The sequence below is a fragment of the Pelophylax lessonae genome (assembly GCF_965119305.1).
Source record: "Pelophylax lessonae genome assembly, chromosome: 4".
Lineage (NCBI taxonomy): Eukaryota > Metazoa > Chordata > Amphibia > Anura > Ranidae > Pelophylax > Pelophylax lessonae.
The window spans coordinates 344100608-344120824 of NC_138771.1; the positions used below are offsets into that span (position 1 = coordinate 344100608).

The window sequence follows — 20217 nt, forward strand, 5'->3', positions numbered from 1 at the left end:
GAGACAAACAAACTGTCTCCCAAAAAGGGGAGATCTGACAGAGCCTTTTTTGAAACCTGATCTGCAGACCAGCTTTTTAGCCACATTATGCTTCTAATAGCTACCCCCTCCGCTGATACTCTGGCTACCAGGGGGGCCGCATCTAGGGACGCATCACATATAAGTAATAGGGTTTGGACCATTTATTGTGTTAGCTGTCAGACCTGGAGATAGCTATTCCGTTTAATAGTCTTTTTAGTAACTTGATGGGGAGGCCTTGGGGGAGTCTGGCACCTACAGAGAGACCAGGGGAAATGAGGGATACTCGAGGGTCCGACTTTGCCAAGGAGGGGCTCACATCCACCCCGAGACATTAGAGACCCAGAGTTATGGGGGGACACTTACTCACCATACCAATGATATTGTGTGGGCGCCACTCTGGACAGACTGCCTCTCCACTCGGGGTGGGGGTACGGATGGCCAAAGCGTACGTTGCGACTCAGGCCGAACCAGGTCGTGTGCATCCTGGCGAGGTGTTTTACTCGCGGGCCAGCCCCTGTCCATTGGGGCTCTGTCGTGGTGAGGCCTAGCGCTGGGCTATAACCTGCACACGCACGCTGGCCAAGCTGGGAGACCTTAAGGATCTAGGATATCCAGTCCTTAACCCAGGCCGGCTGTTGATTGCAGTTCTCTCAAGAACTTAACTAGCTAAAAAAAAAAAAAAAAAAAATTTTTAACAAAAAGGTTCCCTTTAAAAATAAAAGAACAAGCAAAGACCGAAGTCCCACCCAGGAACTAGGTCTTACTGCTAAACAAGGCAGAAACAAACAAGGCTATAGAAGAGTGTGTGGGTGTATGCCTGCAGGGACTGCCCCATAGACATGGTAAAGTTTTTTCCTGCCTAGTGTCCTACTCCTGTAGGGGGCAGCATAACCCAATGGTCAAGAAGAATATGGAGCTGCGCCTGTCAATGAACGATAGAGAAACTATAGATTGAAGCATGGAGTTTACATATTGTGGGTTGAGCTGGGAAATTTCACTGAAAAAACAAAACAAAAACAATACATCACTTAAAGCTGAACAACAGCAGCAGTAATTTAAGAAGCACGGCTGCTGCATCAAAAGCTTAAGAAACTGAGATTGTACTTTACAAAATTATGCAACATTTTCAAAAGATACTGGAGGTAGTTAGTTTCTGTAGGGCATCATGTGATCCAAAAAACACACGGTCCTGCTAACAACATCTCTCAAGAGCCCTCTAAATCAAAAAAGGTTTACTCGTAGGAGTGGATTGCGGCAGAAAAAGGCAGAACAGCCTGCCTATATCTTTGACAAGGTCCTTCTACTGCAGGCAGTGCCAATGTAGTGATATTGGCAGGACAAGCAGAGAACTACTAGGAGGCACTTAGCACATGGGCACCCTACTGAAGCGACTATTCTATATTACAATTAGAGTCTTGATTCGTGCAATTTCAAGCAAAGCTTTTAGGACTGATTTCAAGTATCTACAGTCTATAATGGTAATGGATGGCACATTAAGTAAAGTTGCACTTGCAGTTAAACGTATACACAATAGGAGTCTGAAATTCTGCTACATTTATGCTGAAAAAAATACATTTATACAAAACAAGTACATATATATAAAAAAAGGTTTATTGTACTTCAAATACACAAACTCAACAAATTCCTCTTTCCAAAATGAATCTTCAAAAAAAGTGGTGGAATACAGTTTTAGGAACTACTTTGATTAGTAATTCCCCCATCTATTGCAAAGTAAATGAAAACTATGTTCGGGAAAAAAAAAACAAAAAAACATTTATACAAGATGATTGATTAGGTCAATTGTGTCTGACAACAGATGAAGGCCTCGTTCTAGGGTCTGAACTTGCTGATACTTTCGAAAGGGAAAACAAAAAACAAAAAGCCTTTCCAATTCAATAAACGAAATGAAAAACAGCTGTGGAGAGAAACAGACTTGTATTCCAGCAAAGTATCTTTCAGTCTGCCATGAACAGTTCAAAAATACTTTCAAATGGTTATCGCGATCCAATAAAATACTACGTGACTCGGCTGTTATGGCACCATACTTTCCAGTCAAACTGACTTGAAGAAATCAGACAGCTTCAGATGATGCAAATCATTTGAATATTCTAATAAAGCACATATGACAGCTGACGCTTATTTAAATTTCTAGAGTGTTGGACAGATAACCATTTTCTAGCGTAATCCTGCTCTTTTCTTTTTTTCTCCTTGTGTACATGAAGTTATTTGTATTTGCCTTTTTTTCTTTTTTTGCAGTTGTTTTTAGGAGAATGACCCAAAATGAACCTTTTGTTTTTGCTCATGCAGTTGTTCTGAACAGTTGGTATGAACTGACATATATCCACATATGGCATGTCCTGTTATTTTGTGGTTCTTCGTGCAGGCTCTGAGGCAGTTGGTGGAGGTGGTGGGCCACGTCTATCGAGATCGTCTACATAGGATACAATAAGTTTACGTCTTTCCTCGGGAATGCAGTCAAGTACTAGATAGCGTTTGTCATTTTGTAGAATCTTTTCAACGTCCTTTAGATGCTGGTCAGATTCTTGAACTAATTTCTTTGACCTTTAAAGGGAAAGTCCAAAATCATTAGTTTGATAAAACTGTTTTCAAGTGGAAGCATATTTATTTTAGTTTGCAGTGAAGCAGGGTTTGATCATACACTGGGTCATTACCGCTGTCTATAACTGGTCCTACTGTGACAACCAGGACTCTGCTCTGAGTTGAGCCCACTTAGGAGTTTGTTCATACATTTCCAAACAGGATGCTTAAGGAGGGCTTTGACAGCCTTATTATGCAGCAAATCCTTTATAGGAACATATAGAAAAGGCACTACAAAGAGTAGAACAGGAAGTATCTAACAGCAATGCACAAGTTGCAAAGGCCACAGTGTGATTAACAGTGTTGACCTGGCAGGGAATCAAATGCTCCCTTACTGCAGCCAAAACTGAAAAAAAAAAAATACTGTGTGGGTTTTAAGTTACTACATGTTATACATTCTCCTATTGTCCTTTAGAAGTAATTAAAAACAAGGCAGACAATCAAAAGGTGTTTTCAGAAAAACAATGTGGACCCTTTAGATCAGTGGTCCTCAACTACGGTCCTCAGGGCCCAATAACAGGCCAGGTTTGCAAGATAACTAAATTACATCACAGGTGATCTCATTTCCTGCTCAGTGATTGCAGTATTCTAGTCTGCATCTCCCCAAGGTAATACCTAAAATCTGGCCTGTTAGTGGGCCCCGAGGACCGGCGTTGAGGACCACTTCTTTAGATGACTAGTAGGCACTACATGCTTGGCTAGAACACGTGTATTTGTAACCCAAAATGAGGTCCCAAGCTCATTTTTGGACATGCAGTGTAGTAGAAAAAAAAAAAAAAAAAAAGCAGATGATTGGAGTGTCAGGCTCCTCTTGATTTATTACAACCATAGCAGTTTAAAAGATAAAGGTAAATGGCCAATATGAATTGTTGGCCTGTCATTACTTTATATGCTCTGCTCAGGAACCTATAGAACAGGAACCTTTTCAAAGCCCAACTCCTTGGTTTTATACCCCCCCCCCCCCAAGGCAGAATTAAATGCTAGTTTTAAGATATCACTTTTCCATGTTCTTTAGGCAGAGCGGTCATGTGATGCTACAGGGTCATTATCCTCTCGTCTCTGGGCTGAGTGGTTCTTATGAATGCAGAGAATGGCGCTGACAGGATGTCAGTAATAGATGAAATTTACAAAATACCCTGCGCTCCTCCAATATCCCCAAAGGTGTGGTGTCTGCTACCTGTTTACGTGTCCCCACAATTTAGTGCAAAAACAATAAAGAAAAGTTGGCACTGTACACTCCAACTTCAATTCTCTAGCCATTTATCCTACAATTATAAAAGTGAATATTTAAAAAGTGGAGGGAAAAAAAAAAAAAAAAAAACTGTGTTCCACATAAATCTTCCAATGTTCACACCATGTTACAGGTAAGTGTCCAGTGCTTGTCATAAATTGTGTATTTTTAGCTGTATACCACCAGGGATTCCAATAAGAAAGGTTCACTCACCAGATGATGATAAGCCCGTATAAATATGCAGGTCAGTATGCCCTTTACTTAATGCCCTTAATGATAAAAGGCATTATACTGAAATGCATGTTCCTTTGATAGTATGGTGAGGAGATGGAAATTTGAGTCCCAGATCTGGCATGTTGGAAGCAGATTGGAATGGTTTTGTAGGTGAGCATTTCTTATTGGAATAACTGGTGGACTATATAGCTTGGCACAGTGAAGTGTGAAAAATACAACATTTATGAGAAGCACTGGACACTTATCATTAAAGTGGAGTTCAGGCCACAAAATCGACATAATCAATTTTGGGCCATCCGCTTGCTCTTGGTCACCTGAAAAACAAATGGATAGTTACAATTTTATTTTTTGGTGCTCTGGTCAGATGAAACCAAAATCGAACTTTATGGCAACAATGCAAAACGTTATATTTGGCGTAAAAGCAACACAGCTCATCACCCTGAACACACCATCCCCACTGTCAAACGTGGTGATGGCAGCATCATGGTTTGGGCCTGCTTTTCTTCAGAAGGGACAGGGAAGATGGTTAAAATTGATGGGAAGATGGATGGAGCCAAATACAGGACCATTCTGGAAGAAAACCTGATGAAGTCTGCAAAAGACCTGAGACTGGGACGGAGATTTGTCTTCCAACAAGACAATGATCCAAAACATAAAGCAAAATCTACAATGGAATGGTTCACAAATAAACATATCCAGGTGTTAGAATGGCCAAGTCAAAGTCCAGACCTGAATCCAATCGAGAATCTGTGGAAAGAACTGAAAACTGCTGTTCACAAACGCTCTCCATCCAACCTCACTGAGCTCGAGCTGTTTTGTAAGGAGGAATGGGCAAAAATTTCAGTCTCTCAATGTGCAAAACTGATAGAGACATACCCCAAGCGACTTACAGCTGTAATCGCAGCAAAAAGTGGCACTACAAAGTATTAACTTAAGGGGGCTGAATAATTTTGAATAAATTTCGTTCCACTTCATGATTGTGTCCCACTTGTTGATTCTTCAAAAAATATTACAGTTTTATATCTTTAGGTTTGAAGCCTGAAATGTGGCAAAAGGTCGAAAAGTTCAAGGGGGCCGAATACTTTCTTCCACTTCCTCCCTCTGCGGCCGCGGCCCGTGCCGTCACTTCCTCTTTGCATTGATTCCTCCCAGGAATCAATGCGCCTGCACCGACCCCGCTCTTCACTTCCGGTGCGCCCAGAAGCTGTGGAGGGATGATGCGCCCGCACCGGAAGTGACGAGCGGGGCCGGTGCAGGCGCATTCTGGGAGAAGAGGACACGGAAGAGGACGCAGAAGAGGACGCGCTGGCTTCAGCTGCCCACATCCGAGATGGCAGCGCTGGAGAAGAAATTTTCAAGGTAAGTATTTCTTCTAAAAGGTAAGTGCGACCCGGGACAGTACAGAGGCTATCCATTGTGGAATGTACTAGCCCTGACTGTCCCGGGGGTATTTTTAGCTAAATTTCACCCCTGTGGTGAAATGATACATGGCTAGAGAAGAAAACTGAAGTGTATACAGCTCCTATTTTCTTTTTTTATCCTGATGTCAGTGTCACTGGCTGCACCAGTACTAGTGACGGGTCCTTTGTTGATGCCCCCTCAGATGGCATGACTGATGCCCAGCACTCACAATTTGTGGTTGAGGGACACTGATGTCAACCAACCTAAACAGACTAACCACTTTTTTTTTTTTTTTAATGAAAATATGCATGTACTACGTTGGACAGCTTTGGATTAAATCTAAGTATTAAGGCCAGATTTTTTTTTTCCCACATTGAGGAGACCTTTTAAGGAAACCTATCCACAAGTTGGGCTTCAACATAAAAATCCAAGTGTCAGAAAACATGGTTAGGATTAGTAAAACAACCCCTTCTAGTGCTTAATGTGAATGTTTTCAAAATAAAGGTAACTTTTTGTTGACTAAGCAGGAAAATATAACAGCTTACATTTCTAAAATTACAAACCTGTATGTAATAAACTTTGTTTCCTTCAAAAGTGTTCGGAAGTCAGCTTTGGCAGTTATGTGTTTATCTCGGATATATTCTTCAAATTCTCTTTGCCTTTTCTGCAAACACAAAAATAATAAAACTCCAGCACTATGCAAAGATAGAAACAGAAACATAATAGGGCAATATCATTTTTGTTTCTTATAGATTATGGATGAAATCACTTTTTAAAGCACCTTTAAACAGTAATGGGGCTTTTAAAAAGCACATTCTGAGCGAATGTAAAAATATGAAAAAAATTTCTGATGTGACAAACCGCTTTTTCATCTAATAGCACTCTGTGCATCTAACAAGCTAAGTGAGACATTTTACTACACTACAACTAATATTACAGGATATGACCATTTCCATTCAGTCTAAGCAGACGTGCATCAATAAGGTGGAACAGCAAAGCTGTGCTGTATTACAAAACAGTAAGCACGGAATGCATAAGCTAATATGGCTGCCCCATGTACAAACATAATAAAATTAAAAATTCTAAACAGAATCAGGTTTTAAAGACATTAGCACACCATTATGGTTATTTACAAAATGAAGAATAAAGTTACTGCTATTGATCCAATGCTTACTGTCATGGCCTACTTCATTGTAACCCTGTGGTTGGATGTACAGTATGTGACACGTAGAACAGGGGGAAAAAAATGGTACACACTAATATATACACACACACACACACATACATACAACACACACAGTATATATAATTTACATTTTTTTTAACTGGTTTATTCAGGGACACAGGAATTCAGATACAGTTTGGATTATACTGCCTACTGGAGGATTGAACACTGGAAAACAGAAAAATTGTATGCCAGCCCCCATATAACCCCTCCTCCATCCAGCATGTTTTTTCTGATTCACATCTTGTGGCATAGGGGGGATGTCAGATCTGCTGAAAAACGTTCAATAAAGATTCCTAGCTACATCACTGACTGAGCTGGTCTCTACATTGCAGCGGAGTTCTGTATTTGGGCCCTGTTGGACTGGAAGTAACTGGCTAGCTTGGCATGTGACCTTCAGTCATGTTGCACAGAATTGTTAACACTTCCCAAACCTTTGTGTACTGGTAAACGTTAGCTGCTGTTTCTGAAGGCTCACGATGCAAGTAATGTCTTATTGAACTGCTGGGAGCCTTTTTCTAATTCCAACACTGCCGGATGCACTGCATTAAATAATCATTACGTTAATGCTAAGAATTGTCATTTGCTCGGTGGAATGTAGCACATGCGCTCTACACTCTTTTCTGCATTATTGCATAGAGGAGGGCACAATTTCGCTGCTGCTCTGCTTGCAAGCACCACATGAAACACTGGTACATTTTCACTGCTCACCTACAGTAACCTGGTCCCCTTTGGGTGCACAACACTTGGTGCACCAGCTGCTTATGTTTGAAAGTACCTGAGGCTCTGCCTCTTATTTTGGATGTAGTTTCATTCCTGCTAAGCAGATGCAATATGTCTGCATATAGACAGAGGTGACATTTCTGCTGCTATGAGAAATCTAGTCTATACTGCATAGAGGTTCTTTAGGTGTCTACTCCGTGTCCTTGAGGGAATTGGCACCTGCGCTCTGGAAACTGGTGCCTCTAAAATTATAGGGTACACATCAGAATCTTCTTCAGCTCCGTTGGGTGGGGCCAAGTCCCCCCCTATAGCCAGTAACCCCACTTTCTGGTCAAAAGCATGCAACTCTTTGTGGGTAGTTCTCTCGGACCTTCTTGAGCCCTTGGAAAAGGCCTGACTACTGCTTCCTGTTACCATCTCTGACTCAGAATCTGAGCCTCAACAGTCTGTCCTCGAAGAGACTCTTCTTGAGGAACCAGACTCCTGCAGTCACAATCACTCAGAATTAAAGGGGTTTTTAGACCTTAATAATATAGTGCATACTACCCTGCATTTGGAGGATCAGCCTGCTGTCACCAGCTTTGCCCATTGCACACAAAATTCAAAGCATTCCTCTATGCAGACTGGAAGCACACTGAAGAGTTCTGGGCCCCACTTGTGCTTAAACATTTTCCCCTTTGAGAAGGAGTTGTCAATTGCTGGTCTATTCCCATTGTCGATACACCAGTGGCTAACCTTAACAGGAAAGCCACTAAACGGGTAGAAGTCGCACTTGTTTACTGACAGGCAGCTAGAATCCCTCCTTAAAGTGGAACTTTACTCTCAATCAACCGGGACTTTTTCTAATCCTTATGCTGCTAGCATTAGTAAATAGAAAAGAAAGTATATCATATTTACTTTACACTTTTTTTTTGGCATTTCTTCAGTTACTTTCTGGTTTCCATGCCTCGGCAAATGATGTCATACATCCCAGAAGTGTTGAGGAAGGGAGGGTTCTCAGCTCAGACAATGCCTGACACGAATTCCAGGAAGTAATTGACACCTGAATCATCTGCCCTTACTCAAGATGGTCATGGCCAAAAATGCCAGTGGGCATTTTTCAAAATTATTTCCCAGCAAAATAAAGCATGGAGACATGCAATGATGGGGGAAGTTTGTTTTAAAAGCTAAAAATGAATGAAATCGCGTTTTTGGTTTGTAGTGCCCAAATGCATTGCAGTTCCTCTTTAACCTCCCTGACGGTATAATTGTTTCGGATTTTAGGTGCTGAAAGCGGTACCATTATTTTGCATGTAATTCTTAATGATGAGCAGCCCAAACCAACTATTTACATATGATTTTTTTTTACTGTGCATTCTTCTTTATAACATCTCGGGTATGATAAAGTTTGAAACACAAAATCATAAATAACTATAAATAAGTTAAAGTATATATATATATATCTATCTATCTATCTACACATATATATATACATACATATACACACATATATATCTATCCATATATATCTGGTGGTAATCTGCAGCATAGCAAAACACCTTAGTACAAGCTAACACACTAGGTGGGCAACCTGTAGAGCCAAGATGACACACCAGCAGGTGCCAGACCAAATGCAGTAATTACAGGCAGTATTAGGAGCATGTAAATTGGCAATTCAAATAGTACAATTAATTGGTGCTTTTTATATCACCAGTGTCAGTTCGGCCATGTGGAGCATGGAGTCTCTTCTGTAAAACTTGCAGCCTTGTTGTCCAAAAGTAGAGCCAAAAACCGGCTATGATGGAGGACGCAGAAACCAAAAAGATGGCCAGCGGACACCTTTGGGATGCAGAGCACACTAGAAGTGATGTCAGGAGAGCAGAGCTACAGGTTTCAATGCAGCTAAACTATGCAAGAAACAGACCAGGTGTTCTAATTGAACGTTAGACATTTTGCTGTACTCATATCATAATTATACACACGACACTGGTGCCATATTATCCCCCTTTTTCTATGTACTGAATAACCTCTGAAGTGTGTCAGCTTTTCTATTCTGAAAGACCGCTCCTTCCCAAGAGACCCAATACCTAAAAAATCCATCTGAATAAACCTCTGCTGGGTTCGTGTGTTGCTAGCTACCTGGCTCTGTTGGTCAAAGCGGTTTAGCTTAAAGCAGAACTTAAAGCAAAACTTATTTTTTTAGGTTTTGGATTGAGGAGACAGGGATTAGAACGCCTGTCCGTTTTTCAGTCTATGCCCCCGGTAAGGAAATTTACCCTCTCTTATTTGTTCTGTTTACCATTATCATTGAAAGTGAAAGTAAAGGAAAATCCCAAATTTTGGGTTGTCCCGTTTTACTATGGGACAGGAAATTAAAGCATATCTCCGTAAATGGAACACAGATTGGGGGGGGGGGGGGGGGGGGAAATCTGACAGAGGTTATAACCCTCCCTTACTCTATCCAAGAGGAAAAAAAGAAAACACATTTTGCTTATGGTTCTACTTTAAGCCTTGGTTCTACTTTAAGCCTTCATTAAAGAGGTCTGTGTCCTGTATACACCCAGATCCCTTGCAATCACATAGGCAGTTCACACCTATCGCAAAACCACAGAGGCTTCCACCTTGTCCAATTTCTCCTCGCCCATCTCTAGTCCCATCGCAATTTGCATAGGCTTGGGTTTTGAGCAGGCATGGGCCTATCTCTATAGACCAGGTAGTCCCTGGCATGATACTTTGGCCTTTTACGCAGTTGGGATAGTTCCCTCTGCCCATGTTTGGGCGCCTTTACTTCGGGGAGTACCTTAATCTGTAGAGCTATCATTTGGCTCCCCAGAACACAAATCGTTCTATTCACACCAGGGGTTTCCACCTTCACCAAGTTTCCAAGTTCATTGGACACCATCCAGGTGTTGCAGTACATCCCTCTCTGAGGAGTGAGAGTCCTCCCTGCACTTAACAATGCTGAGAGTTTTAGCCTTGCTCACTCTTTTCTAGAAACAATGTCTTGGAAAGTCGCTCTCCTTGACAGCCAGTGTCCAATCACTTAAAGGTACTTGCCTATAACCCGGTTGTCTGAGTCAGCCTATGTCCTGTACTGAAGGATCAGGAAATAGGACTTTAGTACTTACCATAAAAGGTCATTAAGGAACAAAATGTCTGGCCCATTTCTGTTCTTGGTACTGCTTAGCAATTATTCATGCAAGCTAGTGGAAGGGGTATATGGGAGCTGCCTTACAATAGTTATGTTTGCTAATGTCCCAACCTCCTGTAAACAGCTGTACAACCCAACTGTATTTCTGTGTTCTACAAATAACTCTTAGAAAATGAGTTTACATTGAATACAAAAATCCTGTTACTCTCCATGGAATTTTTTAACTGTGCCTTTTATTACTCCAATTTTTCAACAACTCGCTTGTTGCTTAACCACTCGCCAACCACCCGCCGAATATATACTGCGGCAGACTGGCTCGGCTGCACGAATCGCCATACCTGTATCGCGGTTCGCTGGAGCGCTCCTGGGGGCGAGCGTGCGCCTGCCCGCACTAGGTAGTGGGGATGCCTACCCACAAGACAGGTGGCACCGCTTGCCGCCGGGCACCAGCGATCGCTCCCGGCTGAGAGAGAACGACGGTCTGCTGTTGTAAACACAGCAGAACGTTGTTCTTTCTGAAATGATCAGAGCGCCTGTGATCCTCCTATACAGGATCACAGATCTCTTTGTTCACTTTACAAGTCCCTCCAACATACAGTTAGAAAACACTCCCCTAGGCTCACACTTAAACCTTTGATCACCCCTGGGTTAACCCCTTCCCCGGGGTTTCCCGTAGTTTGTAGATGCGATAACGTTTGCGCAAACCAATCAAATTAAGCTTTTTGGTATTTTTTTTACCAAAAATATGTAGTATAATACAAATTGGCATAAAAGGATGAAAAAAATAGATTTACATTTTTTGGGGTGGGGATGTTATATAGCAGAAAGTGAAAAAGTTTAGTTTTTTTTTCCAAATTGTCGCTATTTTTTTTGTTAATAGCGCAAAAAAAAAAAAAAAAAAACGCAAAAGTGATCAAATACCACCAAAAGAAAGCTCTACTTGTGGGGGAAAAAAGGACATTACATTTTATTTGGGCACAGCGTCACAGGACCGCGAATATGTCCGTTAAAATAACGCAGTACTGAATAGCAAAAAATGACCTGGTCATTAACCAGCAATGTAGCCAGTTCTGGACCGGAAGGATTTGCCCCTCTTAATGACCAGGCCCTTTTTTGCGATTCGGCACTGTGTTACTTTAACGGACAATTGCGCGGTCGTGCGACGCGGTACCCAAACAAAATGTATATCCTTTTTTTCCCACAAATAGAGCTTTCCTTTGGTGGAATTTCATCACCTGTGCGATTATTTTTTGCGTTATAAACAAAAAATGAGCGACAATTTTGAAAAAAATAAAAAATAATAATATTTTTCACTTTCTGCTATAGAATAGTCCCAAAAAAAAAAAAAAAAAAATTAAAAATCCATTTTTTTTAACATTTTAGGCCAATTTGTTTTCTGCTACATATTTTTGGTAAAAAAAAAAAAAAAAAAAAATCGCAATAAGCGTATTTTGATTGGTTTGGGCAAAAATTATTGCGTCTTTACTACGGGAAAGATTTAGGTCGTCTTTTATTGTTTTTTTTTTTTTTTTACTAGTAATGGCGGCGATCTGCGTTTTTTTTTGCAGGACTGCGACATTGGGGCGGACAGATCGGACCCCTGACATTTTTGGGGGTAGCAGTGACATTACTACAGTAATCAGTGCTAAAACTATGCACTGTTAGTGTAATGACGACACTGGCGGGGAAGGGATTAACCCAGGGTTGATCAAAGGTTTAAATGTGAGCCTAGGGGAGTGTTTTCTAACTGTATGGTGGAGGGACTTGTAAAATGAACACAGAGATCTGTGATCCTATATAGGAGGATCACAGGCGCTCTGATCATTTCAGAAAGAACAACGATCTGCTCTGTTTACATAGTATGGGTGATCAAGGGGTTAAATGTGACCCTAGGGGAGTGATTCTAACTGCGGTGGGGCGCGGCTTCTGAGATGACCATAGAGACATGTGATACTATATAGCAGATCACATGAGCTCTGTGATCATCCCAGGGAGAGTTGTAAACACAGCCGACCGTCCTCTCTCAGCAGGGAACGATCGAGAGTGTGAGGCGGCAATCGGAGCAGCCTGACACACGCGCCAGCTACCCCGCTGACGATCGGGGGCGGGAGCGCGCTGCCAGCGGCGCGTGCTCACCCTCAGCTCCTCTAAAGGCGAGCGACGTAGGCCTACGTCGTTTCGCCTGCCCGAGCCACCCTGCCGCAGTAAATAGGCGGCGGGTGGTCGGGAAGTGGTTAAGGGGGCAAATCCTTTTGGTCCAGAAGCAGTGTTGCCAACCGCCCGTAGATTTACGGGCACTTTTCTCCTGCCTGTAAATGCCCGTAGCAGGAGAAAAGTGCCCGTAAATCTATGACGGCGGCGGCAAGATCAGAACTGCGCATGCGCGGCACGCACTTCAGGAGATCCGACCCCGAGGCGAGTGTTCTCTCTTCTCGCAGAGACGCAGACTCGCACTGGAGTGCCACGGCCCGCCTGCGCCCGCCCCTGCCTCCGCCGTCATTTAAGTTTTCCCGCCTGGCCGGTGTCTTATTGGAAGAGTCGTACTCGCGGGTCGCGGCGGCTGCGGAAGTGACGTTGAAGGTCGAAAGTTGAAACAATCGGCAGTACAGGCGCCAGTGACAGTGTGGAGTGGAGTCTGGACTGTCTGTCACTGTGTGTGGAGTACTAGAAGTCAAGGATGCTGGACACAGTGGACGGATGGTGGTGGTCGGTGGAGTGGACAGAGCAGCAGACTGACAGCAGAGGAAGCCGCAGAGCACACGAAGAGAAGAGCAGAGCAGAGGACTGGTGAGTGGGGCTCCGAGCCTCCAACACTCAGCTAGCAGGCAGCGCAGACTGGAGTCAGGGGGCAGAGGACATAACTGTCCTGCTCCTGTGCCCCCTTCACCTCTCCACAGGCAGTGTCACAGCTTCACTCTGCAGTAATGTCACCGATATGGCTATGGAGAGGTGAAAGGGACTTAGGAGCAGGACACTGATGTGGGGAGCTAATATGAAGGGGGACAGAGGAAGAAACTGCTGTGAGGGGGTGTGTGAGGAGGTTACTTCCATGTCCACGCAGGCTCTGACCATCTCCTGTATTGTGTACACAGTCTCTGACCACTCCCTGTACCATGTCCGCAGTGTCTGACCACCCCCTGTACCATGTCCGCAGTCTGACCACCCCCCTGTACCATGTCCGCAGTCTCTGACCATCCCCCTGTACCATGGCCGCAGTCTCTGACCATCCCCCTGTACCATGTCCGCAGTCTCTGACCATCCCCCTGTACCATGTCCGCAATCTCTGACCACCCCCTGTACCATGTCCGCAGTCTCTGACCACCCCCTGTACCATGTCCGCAGTCTCTGACCACCCCCTGTACCATGTCCGCAGTCTCTGACCACCTCCTGTACCATGTCCGCAGTCTCTGACCACCCCCCCGTACCATGTCCGCAGTCTCTGACCACCCCCCCCCCCGTACCATGTCCGCAGTCTCTGACCACCCCCCCGTACCATGTCCGCAGTCTCTGACCACCCCCCCGTACCATGTCCGCAGTCTCTGACCACCCCCCCGTACCATGTCTGCAGTCTGACCACAGCGCGCCCCCTTTCAAAGCAGAGAGACCACAGCGCGCCCCCTTTCAATGGAGAGACCACAGCGTGCCCCCTTTCAATGCAGAGAGACCACAGCGTGCCCCCTTTCAATGCAGAGAGACCACAGCGTGCCCCCTTTCAATGCAGAGAGACCACAGCGTGCCCCCTTTCAATGCAGACTGACCACAGCGTTCCCCCTTTCAATGCAGACTGACCACAGCGTGCCCCCTTTCAATGCAGACTGACCACAGCGTGCCCCCTTTCAATGCAGACTGACCACAGCGTGCCCCCTTTCAATGCAGACTGACCACAGCGTGCCCCCTTTCAATGCAGACTGACCACAGCGTGCCCCCTTTCAATGCAGATGTGTGGGGCCCTGGCCTGCGGAGTGGAGACCAGAGCCGTCTGACTGAGCCCTGCACAGTGCACCCGAGGGGAGGTCAGTGACAGCGCCGCCAGACCAGACTGATGGGGGGGTCACTGATGTAAGGGGGAGAGAATACAATAATGTAAGTGGGCACTGACTTTTGTTTAACTTAAACACATTGCTAATAGCACTATCTACAGGTTTATAGTTTAATTATTCATATTTGCACGGTTTAGCACTGAAAACGGCTATTTTATGTACATTTTTGCAGTGCCAGTAAAAAATTGGTGCCGTCCGTAAATTTTGGCGTTCTGCCAGTAAATTTCACTCCGGGGGGTTGGCAACACTGTCCAGAAGTGGTTAAAGACAACATCTGTATAGACAAACCTTTTTGTTTTAGTGACTTAAAATATACAACACAAAATAAAACACATGTATTTTATGTACATTCATTTTCTTACCCGATCACTGGAAGAAAACTTAATAAACCGGGGATCATCTTTTATAATTTTCTTAACTTCTTTCCAAGTTGAAGTTAAAGTAATCTGGAGAAAAAAAAAAGGTTAGTTGTGTCAGAATTCTAAAGTCTACAGGACATGGCTCTGATGTACACAGGCAGCTAGGCCTGTAAGCGGACATTGCGAATACCCATTTGTATCAGTACATTGCTCATAGTTGGGAGCCTTAATAACGTTACATACTGTATACGTTTCATCCAGGAGCTGTCGGAACTGTTCACGCTTCTTTTTTGTAAGAGCGTCAATGTGTTCATTGAAAAGTTTTTCTTTTTCTTCCCTTTCTAGTAATGAGCCAGATTCCCATCTATGATCTTTTCGAAGCGTCCTTCTGGTGTCTGACCATGAAACGTCTGAAGATCGCACCTATGAAAGTAACACAATGCAATTATAATCTAATATTCATAAATACAAAACAAAGAGAAAAAAAAAAAAACAGCATTTGTCTCTTGAAAAGGCAAATTACAGGGATTTGGCAAAATTAATTGTAGATATTTACTTGCAAACCAGGTGATACCAATGCATTAAGAAACCAAGTGCCAAGTGAGAGGAGTTTATGTTAATCATATTTTCTGTTGCACTTTTTATTTAAAAACTGCATGCCTTCGACTCACAGCAAACATCTTCAAGATAAAATTCCCATGGACTCCCTATAATCTGACTTTAAATACTGTGCTTGCTGCTTGGAAAAGCAGTGAACCAATTATACAAAGCAGAGGAAAAACTGAATTTTTGTAAAATCTTACCGTAAAATTCCTTTCTCTGAGTCCTCCGACAGTCGCCGCCCACTCACAAGTCTTCACCAATGGGTATTGACCTTTGCTCCGCAGGAGTAGTTAGGCAACAAGAATTGTTAATACAAAGCTTTTAACATAGACACACCCCTAGGGGCTGTCCCCTCAGTCAATACCTCCCTGCACCAGCATTCCCAACTCAGTTTGGTAGCATAGCAGTAAGAGTACACAAAAACCCCAAAAGAGGGGCGGGGGGCGGCGACTGTCGGAGGACTCAGAGAAAGGAATTTTACGGTAAGATTTTACAAAAATTCAGTTTTCTCTTACGTCCTCCGACAGTCGCCGCCCACTCACAAGTCTTCACCAATGGGATGTCCCAAAGCAGTGTAGACATGAGGGGTGGGAGACGCAACCGTAGAAAGGCAACGCAGTACCCACATCAGAGAAAGGAACCTTACCACAGTAAGAGAACCAACTGGGCAACAGGAAAAAAACGTGCTCAACAGGAGCAACAACCCAGGAAAACAAGTAACCCAGGGGTAAAACACCCCAACAACCAAGGTCCCATGAAAACAAGGGTCCCTAGGAAACTGCCGCACTAAGAACCTTACGGCCAAAGGAGGCATCAGCCGATGCCTGAACATCCACCTTATAGAATCTTGAGAAGGTGTGAACGGACGCCTTACACACCTGGGCCACTGCCCAGGTGTGTAAGTCACCGCCTTACACACCTGGGCCACAGAAGCCTGATGCCGGAAAGCCCAAGACGTACTCAAAGACCTGGTAGAGTGCGCCTTCACAGGGAAGGGAGGAACCGTCCCCTTCAAGGCATAGGCTTGTTCAATGATCTGTCTGATCCATTTGGCGATGGTCGCAGTCGACGCCGTCATGCCCTTCCGAGGTCCCTCAGGAAGGACAAAGAGGGAATCCGACTTGCGAAAAGATTTAGTGGACGACAGGTAAACTCTGATCGCCCGGACAACATCCAAGGAATGTAAGGCAACCTCCTTCGGGTGCTTAGGCTTCGCGCAGAGCGAAGGCAAGACAAATGTCTTCATTCAGGTGAAATTCTGATATCCTTTTCGGAAGAAAAGATGGGTTAGGTCGAAGGACCACCTTATCCTTGTGGACCACCAGGTAAGAATTGCAGGACAAAGCTGCCAGCTCCGACACCCTGCGAGCCGAAGTGATCGCCACCAAAAAGGCAACCTTCTCGGACAATAGAGACGAGATCTCCCTGATCTTTTCAAAGGGAGCCTGTTGCAACACGGACAGAACCAAGTTCAAGTCCCATGGAGGTAAAGGGTCCCTCCTAGGAGGAGCCAAGTGTCGCACCCCCTGAACAAAGGTGCCAACCAATGAATTAGACGCCACAGGGCGTTGAAAAAGAACGGCCAGCGCAGAAATCTGACCCTTAATTGTGGCCAGCGCCAAACGCTGGTCCACTCCAGTTTGGAGGAAAGCCAACACTCTCGACACCGAGTATGAGCGAGGGGAATACCCCCTGGACTCACACCAGGCAAAGTATGCTTTCCAAGTACGGTAGTAAATTTTACCCGAAGAGGCTTTTCTAGCCTTGATCAAAGTGGGAATGACCTCAGGGGAGAGACCCCTATCCTTCAGGACCTGGCCTTCAACAGCCAGGCCGTTAAAGCCAGTGACTGTAAAGCAGGATGGAATATCGGTCCTTGAGACAGGAGATCTTCTCGCCAGATTTACGAGGTCTGCGTACCAGGACCGGCGAGGCCAGTCCGGCGCTACCAGAATCACCGTGTGCGGTTCCCAGGCTAACCTGCGAAGAAGCCTGGACAGCAGCTGAATCGGTGGAAAGGCATACATCAGACGATACCGATGCCAGGGCGCCACTAACGCGTCTGAGGCGTCTGCCCGAGGATCGCGCGTCCTTGCCACGAACCTTTCCACCTTGTTTTTCAGACGAGACGCGAACAGGTCCACATCCGGGGAACCCCACTTCGCGCACAACATCTGGAAGACATCCGGGTGAAGGCACCATTCTCCCTGGTCCAGGGTTTGGCGACTCAGATAATCCGCCTGCCAGTTCTCCACCCCCGGAATGTGAACTGCCGTTATCGCCAGGACGTGTGTCTCGGCCCAAGACAGAATGTCGGCTACTTCCCGAGCCGCTCGGGCACTCCTCGTGCCCCCTTGGTGGTTGATGTAAGCCACCACGGTGGCATTGTCCGTCTGAACCCGAACCGGACGGCCCCGAAGCCGGTCCGTCCATCTCAGAAGGCAAAGCTTTATCGCTCTTAACTCCAGAATGTTGATCGGGAGGGAGGACTCCTCCTCCGACCAAGTTCCCTGGGCGGACAGAACGCCCAGAACACCACCCCAGCCCGACAGGCTGGCATCCGAGGTGAGCACCGTCCACGACCATGGACGAAAAGACTTGCCCCCCCGACACCGCCGGGGACTGGAGCCACCACAGAAGATCCCTTCTGGTGTCTTGGCTCAACGAGATCCGCAGATCCTGGGATTGCGGCCGCCCGTCCCACTCGGTCAGAATCTCCGCCTGGAGACCCCGCGTGTGAAACTGGGCAAAAGGGATCGCCTCGAAAGACGAGACCATCAGACCTAAACATCTCATGCATGTCCGGAGAGACGAGTGCCGGTTGTCCCTGAGGGACCTGACCTCGTCCTGAAGAGTCCGAAGCTTGTCCTCCGGCAGGAAGACCTTCGCTTGGACAGAGTCCAGAATCATTCCCAGGTAGGGAAGACGAACCGAAGGACACAGAGTCGACTTCGGAAAGTTTATGGTCCAACCGAACTCCTGCAGAGTTCGCATCGTTGTGGACAGGTCGGTCACCAGGCTCTGACTGGCGTTTGACCTTATCATCAGGATATCGTCCAGATACCCCAAGACAGCAATGCCCTGTGCTCGCAACAGGGCCAGAACCGGCGCCAGCACTTTGGTAAAAACCCGCGGAGCCGAAGCGAGACCGAAAGGTAACGCCACGAATTGGTAATGATCCTCCGCAATGGCGAATCGAAGGTACCTCTGGTGACCCTCGAAAATGGGGATGTGTAGGTACACATCCTTCAGATCGATGGAGGCCATGAATTCCCCCGGACTCAGGGCAGCCACCACTGAGCGCAGGGATTCCATGCGAAACTTGCGAACCCGTGCAAAGCGGTTCAGAGCTTTCAAGTCCAGAATCGGACGCACTTTGCCCTCCTTTCTGGGCACGGTGAACAGATTGGAGTAAAACCCCCGAAATCTGTCCCGATGAGGCACAGGGACCACCACCCCCTGGGCCCGCAGGTCTCGCACCGCAAGGTGCAAATCCTGCAAGCGCTCCGGAGATGTGCCCGCCGGCCGAGAGAGAAATTCGATCTTGTAACCAGATCGAACGATTTCCTGAACCCACCTGTCCCGAACGCGGGCTAGCCAAGGTTGTAGGAAACCGCGCAGACGTCCCCCCACCCCAGAAACGGGTGAGGGCGCCCCTTCAGACGGAAGTGGTATGGAAAGTCGAACCGGACTGGCCGGACTTCTGCTTCCCTGCCCACGGCTTCTTCTGGGAGCCTTGGCCTTTGAAGGGCTTGCCCTTGGACTGCGACCGAAAGGCACGAAAGGACCCCTGAGAGGGCCTAGACGAGGAATTCCGCTTTCCATGGAAAGACTTATGCTTGAAAGACTGGGGCAGGAGAGTACTCTTGCCCCCCGTAACCCCTTTTATCAGGGTATCCAAAGCCTCGCCAAAAAGGCGAGACCCCGCGTAGGGAAAATCCGCCAGCGTCTTGCGAGAGGATTGGTCGACCGACCAATTCTTCAGCCAAATCAGACGACGGTTCAGTACCGCCACGCTGGACAGGCGTGCAGCCAAGGGAGCTAAATTCAAGTCCGCATCACACAAGTACATGACACCCTGATGGATCTGGTCCACCATAGCCAACGTGGTGGGCGGAGCGGAATCAGCCGCCAAGGTGCGCCTGAGCATCTTGGTCCAATCAGCAACAGCCTGTGCCGCCATAATGGAAGCAAAAATAGGCTTCAGCATAGAACCAGCCACCATATAAGCATGACGGGCAAGAGACTCTATTCTCCTGTCTGTAGGGTCCCGGAAAACCGGCGTATCCTCGGAGGGCACCGCAGTAGCTTTGTTCAAAACAGCAACCGCGTGATCCACCGGAGGCGCCACACACCAACGCTCGTCGGTGGCAGGCGCAAACGGATAAAGTAATTTAAATTTATTTGGCACAGTAAAAGGCTTCTTTAAATTGCGCCACTGTTCATTAACCGTATGGTGAAATTCAGCAGGGCAGGGAAAAACCTGCACTGATTTGCGAGCCCTCTGTGTTCCGAAAGCAGACATCCTAGCAGGAGGAGTAGGCTCATCCTCCAGGTGCAAGGTGTCCTTTATGGAAGCAATCCGCTCATTCATGAGTGCAAGCTCTTCAGGCGAGCCAGGGGGAGAAACATCAACCCCCTCCACCTCAGGC

At 46.0% G+C, this 20217-nt stretch overlaps 1 protein-coding gene across 7 annotated transcripts in view; it reads right to left on the reverse strand.

Annotated features, from left to right (window-relative positions):
* Positions 1-1699: 1699 nt before the first annotated feature.
* Positions 1700-20217, reverse strand: part of TCERG1 (transcription elongation regulator 1) — a 192132-nt gene continuing 173614 nt past the window's right edge. For all 7 annotated transcript variants that reach the window (XM_082253129.1, XM_082253128.1, XM_082253125.1 and 4 more), the window contains 4 exons: positions 15206-15385; positions 14966-15049; positions 6049-6149; positions 1700-2583 (listed from right to left, as the gene is read on the reverse strand). In XM_082253129.1, coding sequence (XP_082109255.1) covers positions 2382-2583; positions 6049-6149; positions 14966-15049; positions 15206-15385 — 567 coding nt within the window. In that variant the 3' untranslated portion in view covers positions 1700-2381. The remainder of the gene's footprint in view (positions 2584-6048; positions 6150-14965; positions 15050-15205; positions 15386-20217) is intronic.